General features: G+C 31.6%; 2 protein-coding genes across 2 annotated transcripts; both read right to left on the bottom strand.

Moving 5' to 3' along the window:
* Window positions 1-400: 400 nt before the first annotated feature.
* Window positions 401-5,306, bottom strand: LOC107361777 (ubiquitin-protein ligase E3B). The gene is made up of 8 exons (XM_015928679.3): window positions 5,015-5,306; window positions 4,724-4,868; window positions 3,701-4,639; window positions 3,500-3,612; window positions 2,834-3,406; window positions 2,637-2,755; window positions 2,466-2,574; window positions 401-2,399 (listed from the first exon to the last, which is right to left on the bottom strand). The coding sequence occupies exons 2-8, from the start codon at window positions 4,820-4,822 to the stop codon at window positions 1,052-1,054; spliced, it is 3,300 nt and encodes a 1,099-aa protein (XP_015784165.2). The 5' UTR covers window positions 4,823-4,868; window positions 5,015-5,306; the 3' UTR covers window positions 401-1,051.
* A 989-nt stretch (window positions 5,307-6,295) lies between these two features.
* Window positions 6,296-22,624, bottom strand: LOC107361930 (uncharacterized). Its single transcript, XM_015928881.3, has 6 exons — window positions 22,391-22,624; window positions 16,899-18,407; window positions 14,018-14,170; window positions 13,502-13,710; window positions 7,392-10,373; window positions 6,296-7,300 (listed from the first exon to the last, which is right to left on the bottom strand). Exons 1-6 carry the CDS (start codon window positions 22,490-22,492, stop codon window positions 7,099-7,101), a joined length of 5,157 nt encoding a protein of 1,718 aa, XP_015784367.2. The 5' UTR covers window positions 22,493-22,624; the 3' UTR covers window positions 6,296-7,098.
* Between the last annotated feature and the right edge of the window lie 15 nt (window positions 22,625-22,639).

Below are 22,639 nucleotides of genomic sequence, written 5' to 3'. Positions count from 1 at the left end.
ATAAATGTAAACTGGTCATTCAACTTTCATTTAAAAGGTCAACCACATTCAGCCATCAACAAAAAATAATATTTACCCATTGGGAGTAAGCAATGTAACAAGTTCTATAGCAGGTGAAATCTGACAAATATATTTGAAAATGAGAATTGAGCTTATAATTCTTAATACTTACATTGGATAAATTGGCTGGAAGATCAGAGGATCACATATAAATATTATTTCCACAGAATTCTTTAGGTAAAGCGCAGTATTTAATTAATTCACAAATAAATAAAAGTGATGATGCATTATTGTACATCCATTGAGACTTGAGGTTACTCCAACGCCAACTTTAAAAATAGTATTGATGACACCGTTGGTAAGACAATTGGCTTGGATAATAACAAGGTAACAACTAGGATTGCTTTATGATAGTTTATTTAATAAATAATAACATAATTTTGTTTCATCATTTACATGAGTTATTCTTGATGTAAACAATAAATATTGAAAATTATAAGAATTTCAGTCAATTTAATATGAAAATTCATTGTTTCATTTAATATGAAAGTTCACATTCCTAATATAATAACATCAAAAAATTCAACTCCATGATGTTACGCATGCCCCATTGATGGAAATAAAAAGCGGCCCATTCAAGCCCAGAACTTACTTATCACATTATAATAAGATAAAAATAACTTGATTGGAAATATAATTACTAAGGATTATTGTAAGACTGGATCAGCTAATAATCAAAGTTTATATTAACCATTGTTTCATTTATTTTCAAAATCTCTAGGATGATTGTTCTTGACTAAGCATTGACTGAGCATTCCTGATTGGAGACAAGCATGAGAGAACAAAAAATGATTATTTAACAGGAATGGATTGATAAATTGTTATTTCAAGGGAACGAAATAGACATTATAATAACTGTAAAATGCAAAAATATGGCTTTGAGAATGTTAAATGCGATAATTCTAAGTCTTGAATGACTAGGAGAAGTCAGAAATGAGAGAAAATGATGAGTAAAGAATAGATTAATGAATGGAAATATCCTTTTTTCAAATTAAGACAATTCAAATCCAGTGTTATTGGTGATTGCATAACGGAGTTTATCACGAAGAACGCTTTTCTTTTGGTAATTAGGCAATTTCAATAAATTGAAACAGGTTGATGATGATGGTAGTCTATTAACTGGACCTTTCCGACGTAGAGTGAAAAACCCACGAAGAACTGATCCAACGGTATCACCGACATCTTGATCTTCACTTACTTCAACACATCGGATTGAAAATTGTGGTTTTAAATGAGTGAAACCTAATAAAGGTGGCTTAGAACAGCTAGTTACAAACTTAAGTAGCAATCGGTGCTCTTCAGGTTTGAAATCTTTCTCTAAGATATCCCAAAACCAGTTAATAACCTTGTGATTATTGTGAAAACCGCCATAATATTTTGTATTACGTCGCAAATCAGTTAAATCAATGGGGTTATTATCCCCTGAAATCAATCGTTGAAATTCTGGGGTTGAGAACATGGTTAACCAATCAGGATTAACTATACATCTGAAACCTTTGATGAAAGCAGCAGTCTGGTCACGAATTTGTCGATGAACACGAAAATGTGCCATCAAATGAATGTAGCTAATTTTATTCTCATTATTAACCGTCGTAATCCTTCCACCTGGCATCAACTCATGAGAAACTATTTTACCCATACAATCTTCATCGACAGAGAAGGTTAAGTCAAGTTCAGCAACATCGCCATCATAATGTTTAACGTAGGTTAAATTTTTGTATAATTCTGGATCCAATGAGGGTAACTCGTCGATTGAAGAATAAAGAGCATTTTGTTGTTGATGAAGAACTTGACTGAGAAAGAATGACGCAAAAGGGACATCTGCAACTATCCCTTCATAAACAGCTTTTCCTAACATTCTTCCAACAAATTCAAATAATGATAGATGATTCTCGTGAATGTATGAGGTTGGAGATGGATATAAACGTTGTTCACTTGTTACTTTGAATAAATTCAATGATGGATCGAACACTTTTTTGATCGTTTCTTCTAAAAATTCTTTGAAAACTCCATCTTGATCTATTCCAGCTTCATCTAATCCTTGTTCATTGATAAATTTTACTCGAATGATGCCCTTTAAAGCGTGAGGTGGTAAAAGTACTAATTGTTGATAACCATCTTCAACAATACGTGATCGATGAATAGTAATTAATGTAGACAGAGAAGATGCACATGCAGATTCTGTTATTCCTAGTACGGTTTTTTCATTGTTGACTTGTTTACGAAATAAAACAACCCTTTCTTTGTGTGGAATTATGTGGGGAACTTTCATCATCAATATTTGTGCCGATTTTTTACCATTCTCCAGATCTTTCAAGAAATTGGCAACTTTTATTTCTCTGCAAGATAAAAATTAAATTTTAGAAATAAATCCAAAAATGGAATCATTAAATAAATTATCTTACTTAATCAACCAATGATCTGAAGGAGCAAAACTTCGTCTAGAGTCTCGTTTGTAGAGAACCATTAAGAGTGAATGAGTTGAATTTAACAAAAGTGATATGCCTTTAAAATCTGAAATGAGGAAATAGTGAAAATTAAGATGATAATAAAAGAAAATTATTAAAAAATATTACCTATTAAATTACTTGCAATAATCTTGTATACAAAGTTATTAAGGAAGGAAGATATGGAAAGTAATTCTTGTAAACTGAATGGTTTTTGATCCTCATAAAATTCCTTCTCATCTAATATTCTGTAATGAAAAAAATAAAGACAATGTTAATTATTGTTAATAGTTGAAGAGAGATTTAAAGGTAAATAATATGCTTACGCTATAAGATGAGTAGCACAATCACAGAAAAGTATTAACAATTGAAATTCAAAAGCACTAGCTTTGGGACTGACAGTTAAAAGGTCGAGAAATACATTTAAACCGTTCCGAGCTCCGAAAGAAGAGATAAATTTCCATAAATTTGGTAGAATCAAATCTTGATAACAAAGTCCGGTGAGAATATCCATTTTCACTTGAGATAATGTTTCTAATGCTGAAACATACATAGAACATATTAATGAGATCACAGTAACTTCGGGTGAAACAAGTTCACGACAATCTTTGGAAACTGAATATGAGCTGGATAAGCGAGAATTAGTTGCCTTGTTGACAGCTTGAGAAGCTCTGTCAATTACTCGCCGAAAGAAATTTGATCGGCCAAAAAATGTTGCTGAGGAATAAGAGTCAGAATCATTTGAGTCGTAGCAGTTCTCGTTATAGATGAGACTTTGTTTTCGAGATGAACGCTGGTTTTTGGTCGCTTCAAACAATGGCTCAAACATTATATTGATCATTTTGACGCTCCAGAGGTATTGAAGTTGCTTTTTAACATAAACAAAAGACTCATGAAGACTAAAAATTGAGAGAAAGAAAATTTGAATGTTTATAATTTACACAACAGTAATATTAAAACTTGGGATTTTAAACGAGAAAGTAGCCTCTTACCCTGAATCAACATTTTGAGCGAAATACCCTAAAATCGGATGCCAATGTGTAAGACTTGATTGTTTACTTGAAACATATTTTTGACAGCCTTCGAGCAATTTGGCAACGATAATCTGTAAAATAGAATGAAGGAGAAGATATAGAAAAGCGATAGATTGATAGAAGTTGACATATTTATTTTCACCTATTCATTATACTCACCACAAAATCCATCAATAACTCTTTAAGCAAATCTTGATCTAGGTAGCCTAGATTGATTAAATTAGCAAGTAGACAAAGACCGTAGTTAGCCTCAAGAGATTCAGAAAGCTGATTGGAGGTAGACTCGTTATTCAAAAAATGAATGCATTTGGAGAAAACTTTGTGATTTTGTAAAGCTTGAGTGGTATCAGGACAAAGATTTTGGAGATGGTAAATGAGTCCAGGAGTCGATAAGATATGAACCAGGAAAAATTTAATAGATGCTTCATTGAATTGACAGTTTATCATATGTCTCAAAGAGAGAGTTAAAACTGCAGTGAGGGATGGCTTATTCAGGGACGGTTTACTTTTACAAAGGCCTTTGTTTAGAATACTTTGGAGATTCAGGTAACAACCTTTGGCGACTAGGTGATTTAAAATATTGGAACATAATTGATTCATTACTGGACGTAGAGCGGAATAATTTTTGTTGGTCGATTGTTGTAAGATAGGCCATGATGAAGGAGAAGTAAAAGTTACCATCATGTTGAGGAACAACATAATAGATCGGAATTCACTTGTTTTCTCCGGGCGTAAAGTGGAAATTAAAGAAGAACAATGAAGAAGGATGGCTTTCATTTGATGAATCCATGGAACAGTATAATTGCGGTCGAAAGCAACTATGACATAAGCTACGTTCTGCCCATCTTCAGATCCATCATTTTCAGCGTCTGAGTTGAACATTGTTGCGATTATGTATCGACACATTTTCTCGAGTAAATGCAACTCTCGTTTCACATTTGTGACCCAAAGTAATTTATTAAAAGCACGAAAGGCTTCTATGGGCTCGATAAATGGAGGTTTTTCTTCCCCATCCTTCCAGTCTTTGATTTTTTCATTGAAATCTGAGATGAATTCTTTGGTCAATTTTCGGCGGGTTAAAAAGCCTCTGAAGTATTTCTGTGTGATAAGATTGCATACAATAATTAATTTTAAGTAAAAGCATACAAGTAATAACAGATGACAAAAATTACAAAGGATTACCTGAATAATTATTGCACTTGCATGGATTTTCTTCTCTTTTTCACGACTCAGTCGAGCAGCCTTTGTAGCCTCAATAAACTCCTCTTTGAGATTAACCATCTTTACATCTCTGTCTCTACGATAATGCCATTAGAATTCAAAGAATCTGAAATCGCAAGAAAAAAGAAGAATGTTATTGTTTAAAAAATACTCTTCTTCTGTCAGTCGGTTTTAGTCAATATGGATGAAGTTTTGAGTTAGACAAAACGGATGACAGTTATCAGACAGTTGAGAACGGATGGATATACATACCTTGGAGAAATATTAAACGACACAATAGAAAATTAGATGAAATAGATGAGTGATTGGTAAAACTACAATATGTGAGAACAAATATGAACACAAATGACTTGATAGGATGAATGGATGAAACCGGAGGAAAGTCACAAAAAAGGTTAAACAGTTTAATATATATTCGGAGGAAACAGAAGCGTAATCATTCACTAATTAATAGACTACAACTACATTAAACTACAATGACAAGTAGCCCGACTAAATTAATTAAAAATAAATGAAGACTTTACCTCTTCTTCTGACTGTAGATGAAAATTTTTTGTTTATTTCATTATTAAGGCTGTACTAAAAATTTGAAGCGCTCATTTTAAAGGATGAAAACAGTATTGATTGCCTTGTGACTCCTAATTTTTACTAACCGATTTTGTTTGGAAATAAAGGGTGTTTCAGGCAAGCTGTCACAAATGCTCAAAGCTAAATGAGCTTTATTGGTCAAAGATAAGAAAGGTTTAGATAACAAAAAACATTAAACAACACCATCTATGACCATTTAAATTAATTTCAATTTTAAACTATGGTAATTTAAATTAATTCATAATTAAGGTTCATAGGTGGTGTTGTTTAATGTTTTTTGTTATCTAAACCTTTCTTATCTTTGACCAATAAAGCTCATTTAGCTTTAAGCATTTGTGACAGCTTGCCTGAAACACCCTTTAATTAAATTAATATCGAAGCGATAAAGTGACTTGAATGTATTAACAATAAACGCATTTGTCTAATGAGGTCTGCATCGCTAAATTGAACGCAATGTCAAAACTCTCCACGATCTTTCAAATGTTTATTGTCATCGATTTCTACTAAAAATTCATTTGATATTCTTTGAAATTAACGTTGAAGCTCAGTTTACATATTTTGATGTAAAAGCAATCCAATTAAATCGATAATCTAAAAATAATGACTTTGAGGGATTGCACTTCATGATCTATGCAGTATAATTAACAGATTTACTTTACTCATTTATTTCAAATAGGATGTAAAATTATAAATTTAGTCTACTTATTTTGACCTAAATCTTAATGAATAGAGTTAATTGATGATTTTCAAATTTCACAGCAATTGTGATCCATTTAGCTAATGTTTACTTAACAAAATTAATGTTTTTAAAGTTAGTTTCCTATCAATATGACGGAGTATTTCAACAATTTACAAAACGATCAAGTTAGATATAAAATCAGAGGATTGACAGAACAATTTGATCCGTAAAAGGTCAGCTTTATTTGAAGGAAAAACAATATCAGGAAAGGAAAAAGAAAACAACAGCAAAATCCAAAATTGGATCAATTGCTATGTTACATGTTTTGTATTTTATGTAATGAATGATAAAAATATATATATATATTCAATATAATCTTAATTCACAATATAATCCACAATAGAATATAATAGTCATAATAATAATAATCAATATAGTAGTCATAATAATAATTATAATAGTGATGATGATAAAAGCAATAATAATTCATAATAAAGCAAATTTATGATAATCCATTTGTTTTTTTCTATCATATTAATAAGTTTTCTGGTTTTGACTTTTTTTCATATCTTAAGCAGAGTCTCCATCACCTCCTTCATCTCCACGTATGAAGAGTTTTTCTCATTTCCCTGTTTTTCAAGTTTTTTTGTGATGAAACTCAATACGATTTCGCATTCATAACGAAAATTTATAAATCGATGGTTCTTTTTATCAGAAATAGTTGAATGGATGTTGCTTGTTCAGTCGCTATTTTGCGCAACAATGCTTATGATTCCAATTGTAAGTGTAAAAGGGTGAGAAGGAAGCAAAGTTTGATGATGATAAAAATAAAGAGACAGCATAAAGAAAGGGAGATTTTTCAGCTCTTTTCTTTTCTTTCAATATTTCTGTTTTTTCCTCTTTGTTCTTTACAGTTTTTTTTTTCAATCCTGGGCAAAATGGATAATTGTTGGTCAGCATTATCATTATAATATCAGTGAATTTTGTGAAGCAATAAAATACTAATAGCACGAGTCTTGGTTAAAAGTTGATTAGTTTCAAGGGTTCTCTTGCAGTTTGACTTTGGTCATCAATACATCAATAGATTGTGAATGATACAGGCAAGGATAACGGCAAGGACTGAAACCAATGAAATGATAACAATTGCACATTTTTGTTCACTACGAATGATTCGAGTTTCTCCATCAATTTTGTTATTCAATGATTCCTGTTGGCGGAAGGCTGCTTGCTCTTGATTTTGGTTGAAATGCTGTTGCTTTTGTGACGACTCTCTGGAGGAAAGGAAGAAGAAAATAAAAGAATGTTAAATATAAGTAAATTGTTGATGAATGACGATAAAACAATTTAAAAAGATAAACTTACAAACTCAATTGGACTTGTTGATTAGAGTTTTGGGCTCTTGATCGTTGACGCTTGTTAACAGGTTGGTGTTCAGGTGTAACTAAAGTTAACACATTACTGACCAATTGATGATTATTTTCAGATAATCTCACCCTAAATGAATACTGTTCTGAAGGAGTTAAATGCGAAACTCTGCAAGAAGCTTGAGTTCCTTGATAGACGATTCTTGTAGTTGGTGTTACTGTTCCATTTTTGGCATTTGACTTCATCATTTCAACCATGTAATGTCGAGTTTCACTAATTAAAGAGCCATATGAAGATGATGGCGTGTGATGATGGCTATGATGATTATTATGATGGCCTTGCTCGTTGATCCATTTTAACTTGACACTGGTTGCGGTCAATGAGGTATAAGTTAAACAAAATACTTGAATTTGAGGCAATAAATGCTTAGGTGAACGTTGGGGTGAGTTTTTAGGTTTATCTCCAGAATCTCCGCCATAGATCATAATACCATTTGTTTTTGAGCTTTTTTCATCTCTCAATGAAGAATCGTCGTCTTCCTCCTCATTATCATCTCCATCGTGATCATCTTCAGCACAATTCACGGTCTTTTCATCACCATTTTCATTTTTATCATGAGTTGCAGAACTATCACTAATATCTTCTTTAATTGCTTCAATAGCGGCAACATTATTAACATAACCATTACAGGTTGTTGCTCTTGTTGTTGACCGATGCTGAGAATCAATTTTATCATCACTTTTGCTCTTTTGCTCTAAAAATGCATCACCAGATCTATTAGACTCCTTATTAGATGTAGCGATAATATCTTTATCCTCATCAATATCTTTTTTGACTGTTAATGATTCTTTATCAATATTATCAGCTAATCTTACATTGGAATCATCATTTACAACGAAATTTTCATCACTTTGAAGTTCTGACTGTTGAACTTGGCCAACATCACATTGATCAATGCTATCTATCTTTTTCTTTGCATCTTGCCCTTTTACACAAATATCGTTGGCATCAGTATCAGTATCGTCTTCTTCTTCCAATTTATCACCATTTTCTTGTACTTCACTATGATCAATAAATTTTGTTATATTTAATTTCGTTGATGACTTTTCATTTGGCCTTGTTTCACTAATATTTTCTTTAGTTTCATTCTCTATTACGACTAAAGTATTTTCATCATTAATCTTCGTATCGACATCATTGACTATTACAGAAGTTGGCATAGCTCGGAGAGAAGTTGAGACTTGTGATTGCTGTTGACCACGAGAGAGATTCCGTCCAGTTGATTTATTAGTTTTAGAATCAGTTTCAGTTAAAGTTGATTCTTTTGTTTCTTTCCTACTCTTGGAGTCTAGTGATGAATTTAGTCCAAGAGTTGAGGAAACGACACAATTATCAGATCTAAGAGGAGACTCAGGTACTGATACAGTTGCCACCGGGTCATTGTTAGACTCTTTGCCATCTTCTTCATTACCTAAATCACAACCTTTCTTCAGTAATGAAGCTGCCTCCACTGGTATACTGATAATAGGTACAGTAGTTGTCGATGGTCCTGTTGCCAGGGTAACATTAATCGGTATAATTGCAGGAATAGGAGCTTGTAAAGGTTTACAGTGACTCAATCGATTTAATGGAATCTTGATTGGTGACGATTCTTTCGAGTTGCTTGCTGAACTGGCACCACTGCTGTTCTTTCCAATCTCGTTATCTAAAGTGTAATTGCTACCATTAGGCGTATTGATTATGTTTGATTTTTTCCGTTGAGGTGTATTCTCTTTTGACTTATTACTTTCCTTTTCCTCTTTTGACTTTTCATCTCTTCTCACTTTTCTGGACACATGATCATTTTTAGGCGAATTATTTGACGACTGTGTTTTGGTACTAAGGGTAGTTGAACCTTTAGCATTTAATGAACCATTTTTAATCGGTGAGGAAGGAAAACCAATGAGTAATCCATTGGAAGTGGAGTTTGTATTACGATTAACCAAAACTCCTGAAGATGAATTATCTTTATGATGATGAGATGATTTATTTTTTTCACTGTCAACCAACTTATCATTTGCACCATGGGTAAAAATATGATGATGGTGATGGTGGTGATGATGATGACTTGAAGTGGACGATGATGAATTAGTAACAGTGTTGTGCTTGCTGTTAAAATTGTATGAACCACTTGTTACTGAATTGTTGCTATTACTGAATAGGAGACATTCAATTTTAGTTGATTGTTGCTGTTGATGTTTCGTTGATTGTTCTGTGGAAGAGATAAGCTCAGGTACTGAAGTAGTCAATTTAGTAGCCACATTGCTTCCATTGGTCCTCAAATGGGTAACAGGAAATGTTATGGCCCCGGTCCTAGAGACTGATCCCGTTTCAGAAACTGTTACCGTTAATGTTTGATTTTTCCCATTGATTGTTCTAATAGAGTTTTGACCTGGAATATTTGTGGTTGAACTTGTAATGGTTGATGTTGCTGTTGTGGTCGTTGTTGCGGTTGTTAAAGTAGATGTTACCGTTGCGATTGATAATACCCCGGAAGAAGATAGCTTAGTGGTTACTCCATTAACAGTTGGATTACTGTGTGAGTTTGTGTGTGAATTAATTGTAGGAGATGTGCCCGTTGTGGTTGTAGTAATTGTTGTCGTGGTGATACTAGTATTGTTATTAATTGTTGCTGTTGACGTAGTAGTCGTGGTCGTTGTGCTGGTGGTTGTTGCTTGTAATAAAGTTGATGGCGATCTCTTGGTATAAGAGTAATTACGATTAGGTAATCGCCGTCTAATTGTGGTGGTTGGTGATGCTGGAAAGGTCATGTCAATATTGTAAGAGTTTACTTTGGAGTTTGTCCGGGAAAAGGGAAGACGTCGCGTTGAGTCAACATGAGTTAAACCCATTTCCCACAGATTGCTATGGTGAATAGGCGGAGGTGGTGGTGGAGGTGGCGGAGGCGTAGGAAGTGGATTTGGTGATGGCAAAGAAGAGCTGTGAAAAAGAAAGGAAAAGAAAGAAACAAAAATTAGATTAAATATTCAATGTAGGTTATAGGTTTGATGATAATTTAGAGAGCAGGAAAAATGTGAAAGGTGAAAGGTTGTTGAGATGTGAGACTTTGCTCTTGCTCATTCATGAAAATCTTCATCTCTTTCATTAACTTACTGGTTACTCGATAAAAATAACAAAACGTAAGAACAAATATTGTACTAAATATCATGTTTAGTTACACAATTATTGATATCAAAATGATCGCCGATCCATCGTCATGACAATCGGGATGACATTAGCTTGAATGATGATGGAAACGTGAATACATCAAAACAAACATAGTTGATGTTGATTGTGATCATGATAATGAGAAGAGATATTTTTTAAAAAAAACATCTAATCTAATCAATCAATTACAACAAACAAACAAGCACAATATGAAAAATCAATAGGAACATGATTTGATTGAACTTCAAGTGAAGCTTTTTTTTTATTTATTTACTCCTTTCTTGACTTGTCAAGAGCTGTCAAAAAAATAATAACAATATGTAACACTAATGAGAATAAAATTGATCAGCAAACTTAAATGTGTAAATGTTGATTATAATAAGCATCAACATTAGCCGGTATATTTCAATTATACTCTTAACAATATAAAATTGCAATTTTCCTCAAATTTTAAAGTAATTTTCAAACTGTAGTCTAATAAAGATTTAATGTTGATATCAACCAATGTGTTTATTAAATATCATGTAGTATCATATTTATATAAACAGTTGAATCTAATAAATATGGTTGGGAAAAGTTCAGTTTAAACTGTACGTGGCAACATAAAAAAAGTCAAAATCGTTTAACCTTTTTTTTCAGATTTAGAGTTTATTCTGATAACGACAATTGCATTACCAAAACTAGCGTGACAACAGTCAGGAGCAGCAGAAAAAAAACGGAAACTCAACTTTCTCAATTTACAGCAAACCTCACAATTGAAACAACATCAACATCTACAGCAACGTCAACAAGTGAATGAGCAGAAGAGTGAAAAAGGCAACCAGAATAAGAACAAAAGGTTTCATAGAGCGAGAAGTTTGCATCATTTTTATTTGCTGCTTCCGCTGTTGTGTATTGTTGACGATTGAAGGATGAGAATCATCATGATGGTGGTGATATTAAAGGATAAGGTGACCACGATGATGATAGTGATGATGGGTATCATCACAACCATCTATCAACAAAAAAAAGTTCAAGAATTTTTTTCTTCATTTCTTCTTCTTCTTCTTCAATTTCTTTCTTTTCATTATTCTTGAGAGCAACTTTTTTGTGATTCTCAAATTTACTTTAACCATGATAGTTTTATAATAACATGAATTTTGATTCAGATATGATATAATGTACGGGAGAAAAGGTTGATTGGTAAATATCAATATCTCGCCAAGAAAATGATAAACTCTTTGATTGTCCAGATCAGTTTTCATTTGTTTAGATTATGAAAAATAATATGGAAAATAATATTTACCTGTTTCTAGATAACTTGATTCATCAAGTTGTGACTAACAATATTCAGGAATTTTCATTATTTCTCTTTTAATGTGCAATAATTATGATACTTTTCCTTTCAAATATCAATTTTAAGCGTTCATTGGTGAGTCAGTGAGATTTTTAAGAAACATTTTCATGTTTAGATTGATGTAGGAGAAAGTACTGCATCATGATGATCGTTTTAATAACCATCATCACCATTATAATCATCATCACAAATATCATTATTATTATCAACACCATCATTGTCATAGTTTTTCTTGAATAAGAGAGTCAACAAAAAATCATGGTTAACCAATTTTTCACTTTTTTCAGAGTTTGGAACCAACAATAACAAGAAACCTTGATTGATGAAAAGGTCAACCATAAACTCAATTGGAAGCAAATTTGTAAGTAAACAAACAAACTGACAACCAGGTTCAACCGGCTCAATCAAACATTGCCTTGTAAGACTTCAAATATGAGAGTTGATAATTTCAGTCATCAACTAGTCTCATGATTGTTGAAAAGTGTACATGATAGTGATCCTGATCATCATGAAGTTGCTGATGATGCTGGACAGCAAAATTGTGTTTTTTTCATAGTGAAAGACACTTGAAGATGAAATAAGATTGAAATGAAAATGTCAGGCCTTTCGTCTATACATTGAAATGAATTTAAATTTGAATATAAACTAACCAAGGTTTTAATTCATTCAAAATGTCTGTTTCCTTGGTTTACTAATTTTCCCTCTCTTTTATATCATTCTGGGGCCAACTCAGTTTCTCAGTATTGTTATTTGTTCCTTAAAATGAAAACAAACTTAATCACAAAAAATTAAATTTCAGTGAATGAAAACAAGATAGTAATCAAGAAAAGACTAACCTTGTTAGTCTCAATTTTTTTCTGGTTCTTCAGCTTCTTTGAATCAGTCTTTTCTTGCTCAAGCTCATGATTAAACCTGACTATTATGATTATGATTATTGTTATTATTAAAACTATTATTGACAGCAACACAATTTTAATAGTTTGTATTAAATAAATATTTTCATCTAACTTCCTTTTTTCAGTCCTTATCGAAAACTATCAATTTCCTAACGACATAGCAAACGATGAAGCTATTGATTGTGAGAAATTGTTACATCTTATGTGATTGCTCATAACATAGCTTAACAATTAGTTTTAAGATGTGAAAATAAATTACTACAACCTGACATTTTGGAAAAGTTATAAAAAAATTGGTGAGAAAATGAATCAGAGCAAACAGAGATGTGAAAGATCATTAGGATGATGATGATCATAATGAAAATCATAAGGAAAAATGAATAAAAAAGGATGAATAAAGTTTGAAAAACTATATGCTTATATGAAAAGATAATAGATGAAATGGTAGGTTTGAATTAAAGATGAATAAATATAACAATAGATTTGAAAATAAATATAATGTTGACGATTTTTACGATGATGATGACGGAGATGTAATGGTGAGGTTGACAGCCATGTTGATGAAGCAGAGTAAAAGGTTTTCTTGTTTTGTTATCATTATCGAGTAACCAAACAAATAATAAATTGTTATAAAAAAAATGGATAAAACAATATGGTTGATTCTGTACCTGAGTAAATCCCTTGAAAAGAAGTTAGAAGTACTGCAGTAACAACAGCAACAACAATATGGATAAGCTTGTTGTTGTGGTACCAATGTTGCTGCCGGAGGAGTTGTGTTACTTGTGTTGGTGCCATTGTTGTTTAAAGCAGATAATATAATATGTCTCAGCGTTCCATTTTCATCCACAATTTGTTGCACCATGTGACCAGGAGGAACCTTCAGGGGGAGAAGAGGAAAGAGCAGAGGAAAATGTATACACATTAAGTGGAGATGGAGGAAAGAGGAGAGAGGAGAGAGAGAGAAAAGAAGAAAAGGGATGAGAGAAGGAAGAGAAAAATAAACCAATAATATATTAGTCAATTATATTGCATGGAAACATGTTTAAAATGGAGTTAATTCATTGAAATAATAACAATCTTTGGCTTCTCTTCTGGAAGACATCCAAGATCAACATTGGTCTAACTGGTAATCTGGTTTGGGCTGTTTCGGGTTAAAACAGAGATTCTTAGAGATTCTAATTTACCTGAACAGGCATCGGTACTGGAGGGAATGAGTGCTGAGAAATCATAGTAACTGTGGCTGGTCCTCGAAGCACTGTTTCATTGCCATCAAATAATTGTATCGACACAGATTCACCTGGGTTCACATGTAAATCAACAAAATGAGGTGGTCCAGACAAGCCAACAGCAGTTGTTGAGCTGTTTAACATGATGTTGATGGTGGAAGATGATGATGATAAAAGTAACTAGTAAAAAAAAATATGTCTCAAGTCTATATGGTAACACCAATATGGTTAACTTCACAGCAATAAATATTCACTATAATAGACGTAGTTCCGCTGTTTTATACAATTAATTAGGACAATTGACCACTACATTCAAAAATTAATTGAAACACGTATACGTTTACAGATATTTCCATCCGTTTTCACCTCCCTCTCTCTCTCTCTCCAGCTACAGTAAAGACTCTCTACTGTCATTTGTTCCGATTTTTAAAATAATCGATCCACCAAATCGATGCTAAATGTCAGTTGATAATCGATGTAAACCACTATTTATAGTGAATAAATCGCTTCAAATTAACTTACAATCTGGTTTATGATAACATTCAAGACGAAGTTTCTCGAAAAATATCGTCTAATGAATTTAATCTAATAAAAATATAACCATTTACATAAAAAGTTATCACCTGTTTAAAAATTATAAGTAATTTGACAGCCAATCTGTAACTAAAGGCTGACCTTTCACCTATGAGGTTTAATTGCAATTTTACTTATCTTTCTCAATCTTCAATTTTAATAGTAAACTTGCAATAAGCAGATCAAAACTGTGAATTTATCAAACATTTTATGAAAAATTTGTGTCTTTTTTTCAACTTTTAGTGATTATAATTGATAAATTGACAGATAATGTCATCCATATTGATCTTTAATGACTTTTTATAATTGAAACAGATGACTTTATTTATCCCTACTTTGTTTAAATGTCACTGTAAAAGGTGACATTCATTGAAGATCAAAGGTTATCATGATTCAATTTTCCAGAAATTAGAGTTTTAAATTACAATCTGAATTGAATTTGAATTGAAATTAAATCTAATTTATTGAAAACTGCCATCTATTGTTGAAAAGGAGTAAACGCTTTCTTTTATCTTTTTATCACAGTAGATGGAGCTCCTTGTTCAATCTTAATTCAAATTTGTCAGTTACAGTTAAAATTTAAATTTACAGTTAATTAGAATCAACAAATTATGTTTTCTTTGTTATGTGAATAAAATTTGAATACGCTGAGCATCCAATTAATTCATCAGTTATAAATAGTTTCTCTTATTTGTGTTTGAAACAATTAAAGCAATTCAGATTCACTCTACATCCTCCAATTGAAACCAACAAAACATATGTAAACAAATAAATCAAAACTAAATTAAATTAACCCTTTTTTAAAATTGACACAGAAGGAGCTAACATTTGAAAACCTGATCATTGTATTGAGCATTTATGTTAAGATATCGGCCTCCTGTAATACTGTGAAAGATAAATAAACCATTTTTGCGTTTTATTGAATCAACTGTTTTTGTGTCTAAACAATTGGGAGTTTTACAAATCTTGACAATGACATTTGATAGCTGCTGGTTTACGCATTTCAAAAGACTATCAACTATCACTGTTCATTATTTATTTTGTTACAGTTATTAATTTGATTCTTTTTTTCTCTGGTTTGTAATCGATAAATTGTAACCAGCAGGCTATCATTAATTGCATTTGATGCACAGTTTTGATTCAGTTTTCTTAGCTATTTTAATTTTGGTAAAGCAAATTTATCTGGACGCTTAATTGCCAGTGATTCAGGGGTTTTGAAAAATTGGTTTAAAATTGTGAATTTTTAAGCATTTATAAAAAATAATACGTTTAATAGTTACAATTTTCCCTCAGATGTAAAATATATTTGTTTTTATTTGCAAATATTGATAAATTATAAATTAGTTTCGATTCAATTTTGCGTAAATATATCAGAATCTCTTTCTTAAAATGATTTTTAATAGATGATAGATTTGATTTCAACGTACAAAAAGATGATAGCACACAATAATTAAAAATAATAAATTAAGTTGTAATTAAAATATCGTTAACGATCACGATAAACTGGAGCGGCTTGTTTACTGTGATTAGAGTCTTCAACTGATGATACTAAATCCAATTTTTTAGATTTATTATCAGTCTCAGTTGATGGCAATGGCGATGATAATAAAGAAGATGAAGATTTAGATGATGCTGAGTATTGGTCGAAACTTGCATTGTTTATGTGATTATTTGGTTCATTGGTATTTTTTGATGATGAACCAGTGTATGGATTTTCCTTGTTTCTGCTAATTTGATTGAAAAGTCCTCTTAAGCCTGTTTTGAAAGTTGAATAAATTTCAGATGAGGTTCCTCTTGAGGGTCTATTCAATACATTTTCATCTGAATTTTTATCTCTTGGATAACGACTATTAATTGTTGGTCCGTTCAATCGCCCATAATCATTCAAAGGAAATGAAGGTTTGGTTTGTGTATCCATTGTTTCCTTACTTAAACCATAAGGAAGTTTATTAATGTAGACTGGTTCATCTTTTGGTTCATATTTATTAGTATTTTTAATTCGATCCGAATGCGAATCACTAACAACTGAATACCAATCATGATCATGGTCAGGATGAGAAGAAGGAGATGGACGATGTTCATTTCTATTGATTGGGTAATGGTGATGCTCATGAGAGTCACGTTCGTTTGATCCTGATTCTCTAGAATCATAAATAACTTGAGGTAAATCAGAATCATGACCAGAGCTATCCTTGTTTGTCTCTGGTTTTGGTGGGTAAGCAGCAGGTCTTTTCCGTTGTACAGGAGTACCATGAATTTCCGATGAATATGGAGGTGGTGGTAATGATGGAGATGAAGCTGGTTGAGGAGGAGGTAAGGGAAGTAAATCAGAGTAAGGTTGGTTCTTTAGTCTTGTAGGTTCGAAGGGAGGAAGAGAAGATGTGAAATAAGATGGTGATTTATCACGATAATCTTGAGATTCATGAGAAGATGGTGAAGATGATGGAGCATCTATTTGATAGATACTTGAATGAACAGGGGGTGATGATGAAGGTGGAGCTGGTAACTGAGTTTCATGGGAACTATCGTAGTTAGTAGATCTTGGAGGAGGCAATGGTAATTCAGTAGCTAGATAACCAGCAGAAGGATCTCGATAGCTGTTATAAGATGTTAATGATGATGGGGGCAATGGTAGTTGACTTGGTGAATCTTTATAATTGCTGTTGAAAGGTTTGTTTCTCGAATACATTGATGAGGTGTGCTTTGACATTGGTTCATGGTGATAACGCGCTCTTGGATAAATTGGTTCATTTTTAGTAACTTCTTCTTTCTTTATATCTTCATCGTGTTTAGTCCATCTTGTTGGAGATCGGAAATGAGTGCCTTCCTTGCTTCTATCAGCATCTTCTTCCTTTTTGATTGGTAATGGATAATGAGGTTTACTGTAGGCAGGAGGGTGATAAATGTGATCCAATTCATAAGGAACTTTCATTGATTTCAATTGTTGAGCTCTTTCTTTTTCTTTTTTAATTGGATCATATTGAGAGTAAGGAATAGTATTTGGCACATTATGATTAGGTTTACCAATTGAATCATAATTATTTACTTCAGATGATGATTCAAATGATTTACCATCGCTTGGTTTTAGGGGTGAAAATGAGTTGATAGTAGGTCGATGACCAGTTCGATAGAGTTCCTCAGATATTGAATTGGCTTCTTCAGAGGAAGATTTAAACCCATGATTTGGCTTCAATGGAGGTGAATAATGCGAATCAGATGATAAAGGTAAAGACGGTTTACTCTCAATAGCAGGTGAATTCATTAACTGGTTCGGATACAATGATGGACGATTCTGATTAGCTCTATGCTCATCTGACTCTTTAGAAGAAGGAATAATTCGTTTATAAAGATATTCTGGAACATGTTTATCACCATATTTTTTAGGCTCAGAATGTCGAGGTTTTGCTTCATTGTCCAATTTAGTTGGTGCCAGTCGAGATGATTCTTTCTCCAGTGAATTAAATGATCCATCGTGAATGGGTGCTAATGTACTTGTCTCCAATTCATTGCCTAGATAAGGTTTGGTTACCATTGAAATTGATGGTGAGTTGTAACCTTTAATTCCTGGTTCATTCGATGACATTTTAACCCGAAATCCTTTATCATCCGCAATATATTCAACTTTACGATAGATTCCGTTGGCATCAACATATCCATAAGATCCTACTTTAGCTCCACTTCCGTCCGAATGTTCATGTCGATGTTGCATATTGCCTTGTCCATCTTCAATTTCATATCCAAATTGATAGGGTTTCTTAACTTTATCACCATTTAACTATTGATCAAAAACAGAAAGTAAATAATGTTTAAATTAAGTAACATTGCATGTTGATTAACATAGATATTAGATGTTTGCTTGCCATGAAATTAACCACTAAACTGGACCTGATTACATTCATTATCATTAAAAAAGCCAAATAATTGCTCTTCATTTCCTTCCTTGGCTAATATATTTTAACCAAACCAACTAATTTACCCGTTTTAGGTATTTTCTTAATTACAGTTAATTGATGTCCCGTCATCAAGGTTAATTGAAAAATAGGTCCAATTAAGCTAATTGTTTGTTTTACTTCTGTTAACAGTTGTTGACCTCAAAATGATGGCAAAGACAATTAACCAATTTTAATTCATAAACAAAGTTACATTTATAAAATATAAATAATAATTATAAATGTACATTTTTAGATGTTAATACAATAGAAAGTAAATTAAAGAGTTAACCAGAAATTTCAACAAGATTAGGTTAATCAACTCAATTGAGTTCATCATTAACCATATCTAACAACTTGTTCAACTGTTCAAATCAATTGTTGAAATTGAATTTAGTCTCTAACAATCAAATAAATTGTTGAGTTTAAATTTTTCCCTAAGGGAAAATTGTTAATCAATCAACAAAATTAGCTGTAATATATTAGTTTTTTTGATTAGTTTGTTACTTCCATGGTTAAGTGTGAAATCCTTTTGCAATTAATCAAGTTACCTTCCGGATTAGACCAACCGTGAAATTAATTAATTCAATCAAAAATTGTGAAGAAGATGATTACCAATGAAGAGAGAAAAAAATATTGAGAAAAATTTGTGATTTATTTTGACCTGGAATGTTTACATTCACTTTTGATTGTTAATTTCAATTTAATCGGGAAAATGTTTTTAATTGAAATCACTTTTCTGATTGAAATCATCAATTCGATTGGGAGAAATTAAAATTTTACTTCAAATATGCATTTAAAATGAAATATAAATCACTTATAAATATCACAATCAATCGATTAAACTGTTGAATCAATGAAATATTCATCTTCCAATTTAGCTGAAAAATTGGAGTAAAATTCAAGTCAATTTCAATGAAATTGTTTCACTTAAATCACTGATTTACCCACTGAATATTAATATTAGTAAATTGTGAACAAAGGTTGAACTATTAATCTATTTAATTAATTGTTTGGGTCAAGTTAAGAAGCTCCAATGAATAATCAATTACAACTCATAATTGTCAACTTTCTCATATTAAATAATCATTTTACCCATGAAAAGAAAGGTAAAGAAATGAATTCACACGCTGATTTATCAGCTGAGAACAATCAAATTTTAATTTGTTAACCAGCAAATTGTAAATAAATTTACTCCCATTGATTATCTCAGTTAATGAACTTTCTTTTGTCTTACACTTTGCTAATGAACTTGTCCTTATGAACCTGTTCACAATGATTAATAAATTAATGTCCCAAAGTCAGTGAATCAATCAATTGGCCATAAGTTGTCTAATTAGATGTTAACATAGCAAATTAATGCAACTTGAAGCTAATTATTGCTATTCTTTGATTACAATCAGACGATAATTTTTGTTCAAGTTTAACCAGTTGAATCTTAGATGGTAAATCATGTAAAATGATTTAATTGTCATCAAGATTTGAAGTCACCTTAAAATGAGAGACAAAAAACAGCCTCAACAATTTATCTATTGGCAGACTATTCAATGAGATAGTTCAATGTTTTACTGATTGTTAATGAACTTCAATTGATTTGGCTCAATTCACTTAACTCGTCATAATTAAACAATGTAGCCTTTATTTAAACCCAATCAGATTCAATGATTAAGTAACCAAATTGCTATTCTAAGTGTGCGACTCTAAATTCAATTTAATGGTTGAAACGGAAGAGACTTTTCTGGTTAAAATTGATCAACAGAGACAGCAATTAAAATACAAAAAAACACTTGATTGGCAATCTAATAATCAAATAATGAAGCAAAAAATTAAATCCAATTCAATGTTGACCAGAATCATGGAAAGTGTGGTTTAAGCAGAGCGTTTCAAATTGATTTATTTCATCTAATTAACTACTATTATCAAGTTAAACCAAGGTTGATTGTGAAAATATGATTAACAATACGAACAAATAATTTAGTAATTTGAAGGATAAACTCAACCATCCAATGATTTGGTCACTTTCAACTAATAACATTAATACTTTTTTTGTAGTCCATTTTGGTTCGGCTGGACAGATACACTTGAAAATAACAAAATATTAAATTAATAGTTGGGTGAAACAACAATTTGTAAATGAAATCAAATTGAATGGGAATAGACAATGAGTTTCAACTTTCTGCTTTGATAGTTTTCAAGTTGAAGTAAAATTCACAAGAAAGTTCAATATTGATTTAATTGTTTTAATGGTTAATGAATGAACCAACAATTGGTCAATGTTGATTGTCACATATGTTAATCTATTTGTTTCATTAATCAACTTTTCTCTCACACTAGTTTACATTTGATTCTTGATTAACATTTACAATTAAACCTTTTGCAATTGTAATATTTGCTCTGATTTTTTGGTTCCTAATATCGACTAAACTAAACTACAATTACATTTTTCAAGTCTATTAACCAAGTCTATTGCTAATCAAGAAAATACAAATCATGTTCAATATGAGTTTGGATTTAACCGTAAGATTAACTCTGAAAATTAGATTAACGGCAGAAAGTTTCCATTAAAATGGTTAAACCAATTTAATGTTTGATTTACCAGAAAAATTGTTACCAGTTTTGATTGGCAGTTATTAAACTCAATGATTGAGAGTTGTTTTCATACAAATTATGGTGTTGATTGGTCAGCTTCAATTGAGAATGATTAAGTGATGATTAGAGATGATTAAAGGATAGGATTGAAATTGTTGGCCCGTTCAGTGCTTTACAATTGTTTACCTTTTCGCAAATTTATAGCTAATCAACCGATTTAACCGTATTTGTTTGTTGAGCTTTTTGTTTTCATTTGGTAACTTATATTATTGATTAAAGTTCAATAACAAATTGTTGGACATTTATACAATTATCAAGTTGCTTTGTTTACTTGAATTTGTTGATAATAAATTCAGGAAGAAAGGTAAAGTTAATTCAGTTGATTCACCTTTTTTCTGTGCTTATAATCAACCTTTTGTTTTCACCTTTTTTCAAATTCATTGTTTTAACAATTCAAGTAATTAATTTTGTATCCATATTGATCAATCTAATCAAGTGTAATCAATCAGAATGTAAGCTTAAATAATGAAGGGAATGTTAATTATTTTTCCACTTCTTGTGCTTCACTTGATTGTTGTTCCATTAAAAAATGGATTGTGTGATTAAGCAAAGGGTAATCTCATTCTTGAATTCATCTATCAATCCTGACTAATATTTTGGTTATTGATTGTTCAACTTGTATTGATTTCAACTCTTCTTGTTATGGTTGTTTGAATTGGCTGGGAAGGAAATCTCAAATTAGTCTAATCGTTTGCAATAATCCAATATTTTGGTGTCATAATTATGGTTAATATAAAGATTAACCTTGACTATTGGTCAAGTAGGTCAATCGAGACGGTCAATAATGTTGTTGATTGTGGACTAATTGAGTTATCTAAAAAAAGTGGACAACAGATTATCAAATCTTTCAACCATAAGGTGGTCACAATAAAATGAAATGTAAAATAACAAAATAAAAATCAATGATAAATCTTAATTTCCTTTCATCTAGATGTCTGTAACTATTTTTGATAAACATTTTGATTTCCTAAAAATTATACAATTCCGTTTGATCTACCTGATAGAAACGACCCTGAATGGTTCTGCATAAATCAGAAATTGATCTGACTTTGATTAAACGGTTATAAGCTGTTACGTGAAAGATAATGCAATGTTAAGATATAGTGGAGTGACAATATCATGGCAAGCTTTAATGTTATCAAAATATCTACCAATTTAAATAATCAAATTAAACACTTACCTTTTCATCGGAAGACAATTTATCACCCTTTAATTGCTTACCAAGCACAGGGTTAATCACTAGTTGAATAGAGATTATCGAAATGAAAGTTATCCAATTCATTTTTGGGTTACAAAGAAACAGTAATTTCTTTGACAAAATTTCTGGTTAAATCTCTTGGTAACAGGCACAACTACGATGAATCAAGTGTCGGGTTAAAATGGGTTAAGTTGAAAAAGTATGGAAAGCTGGAACAATCAACTGATTAGT

The sequence above is a fragment of the Tetranychus urticae genome, chromosome 1 (genome assembly GCF_039701765.1).
Source record: "Tetranychus urticae isolate SD_2017Ah chromosome 1, NJAU_TeUrti_SD_1.0, whole genome shotgun sequence".
NCBI classification, from domain to species: Eukaryota; Metazoa; Arthropoda; class Arachnida; order Trombidiformes; family Tetranychidae; genus Tetranychus; species Tetranychus urticae.
Note: the sequence above shows the minus strand (reverse complement) of the source record. Positions and strands in the feature narration are given on the sequence as shown.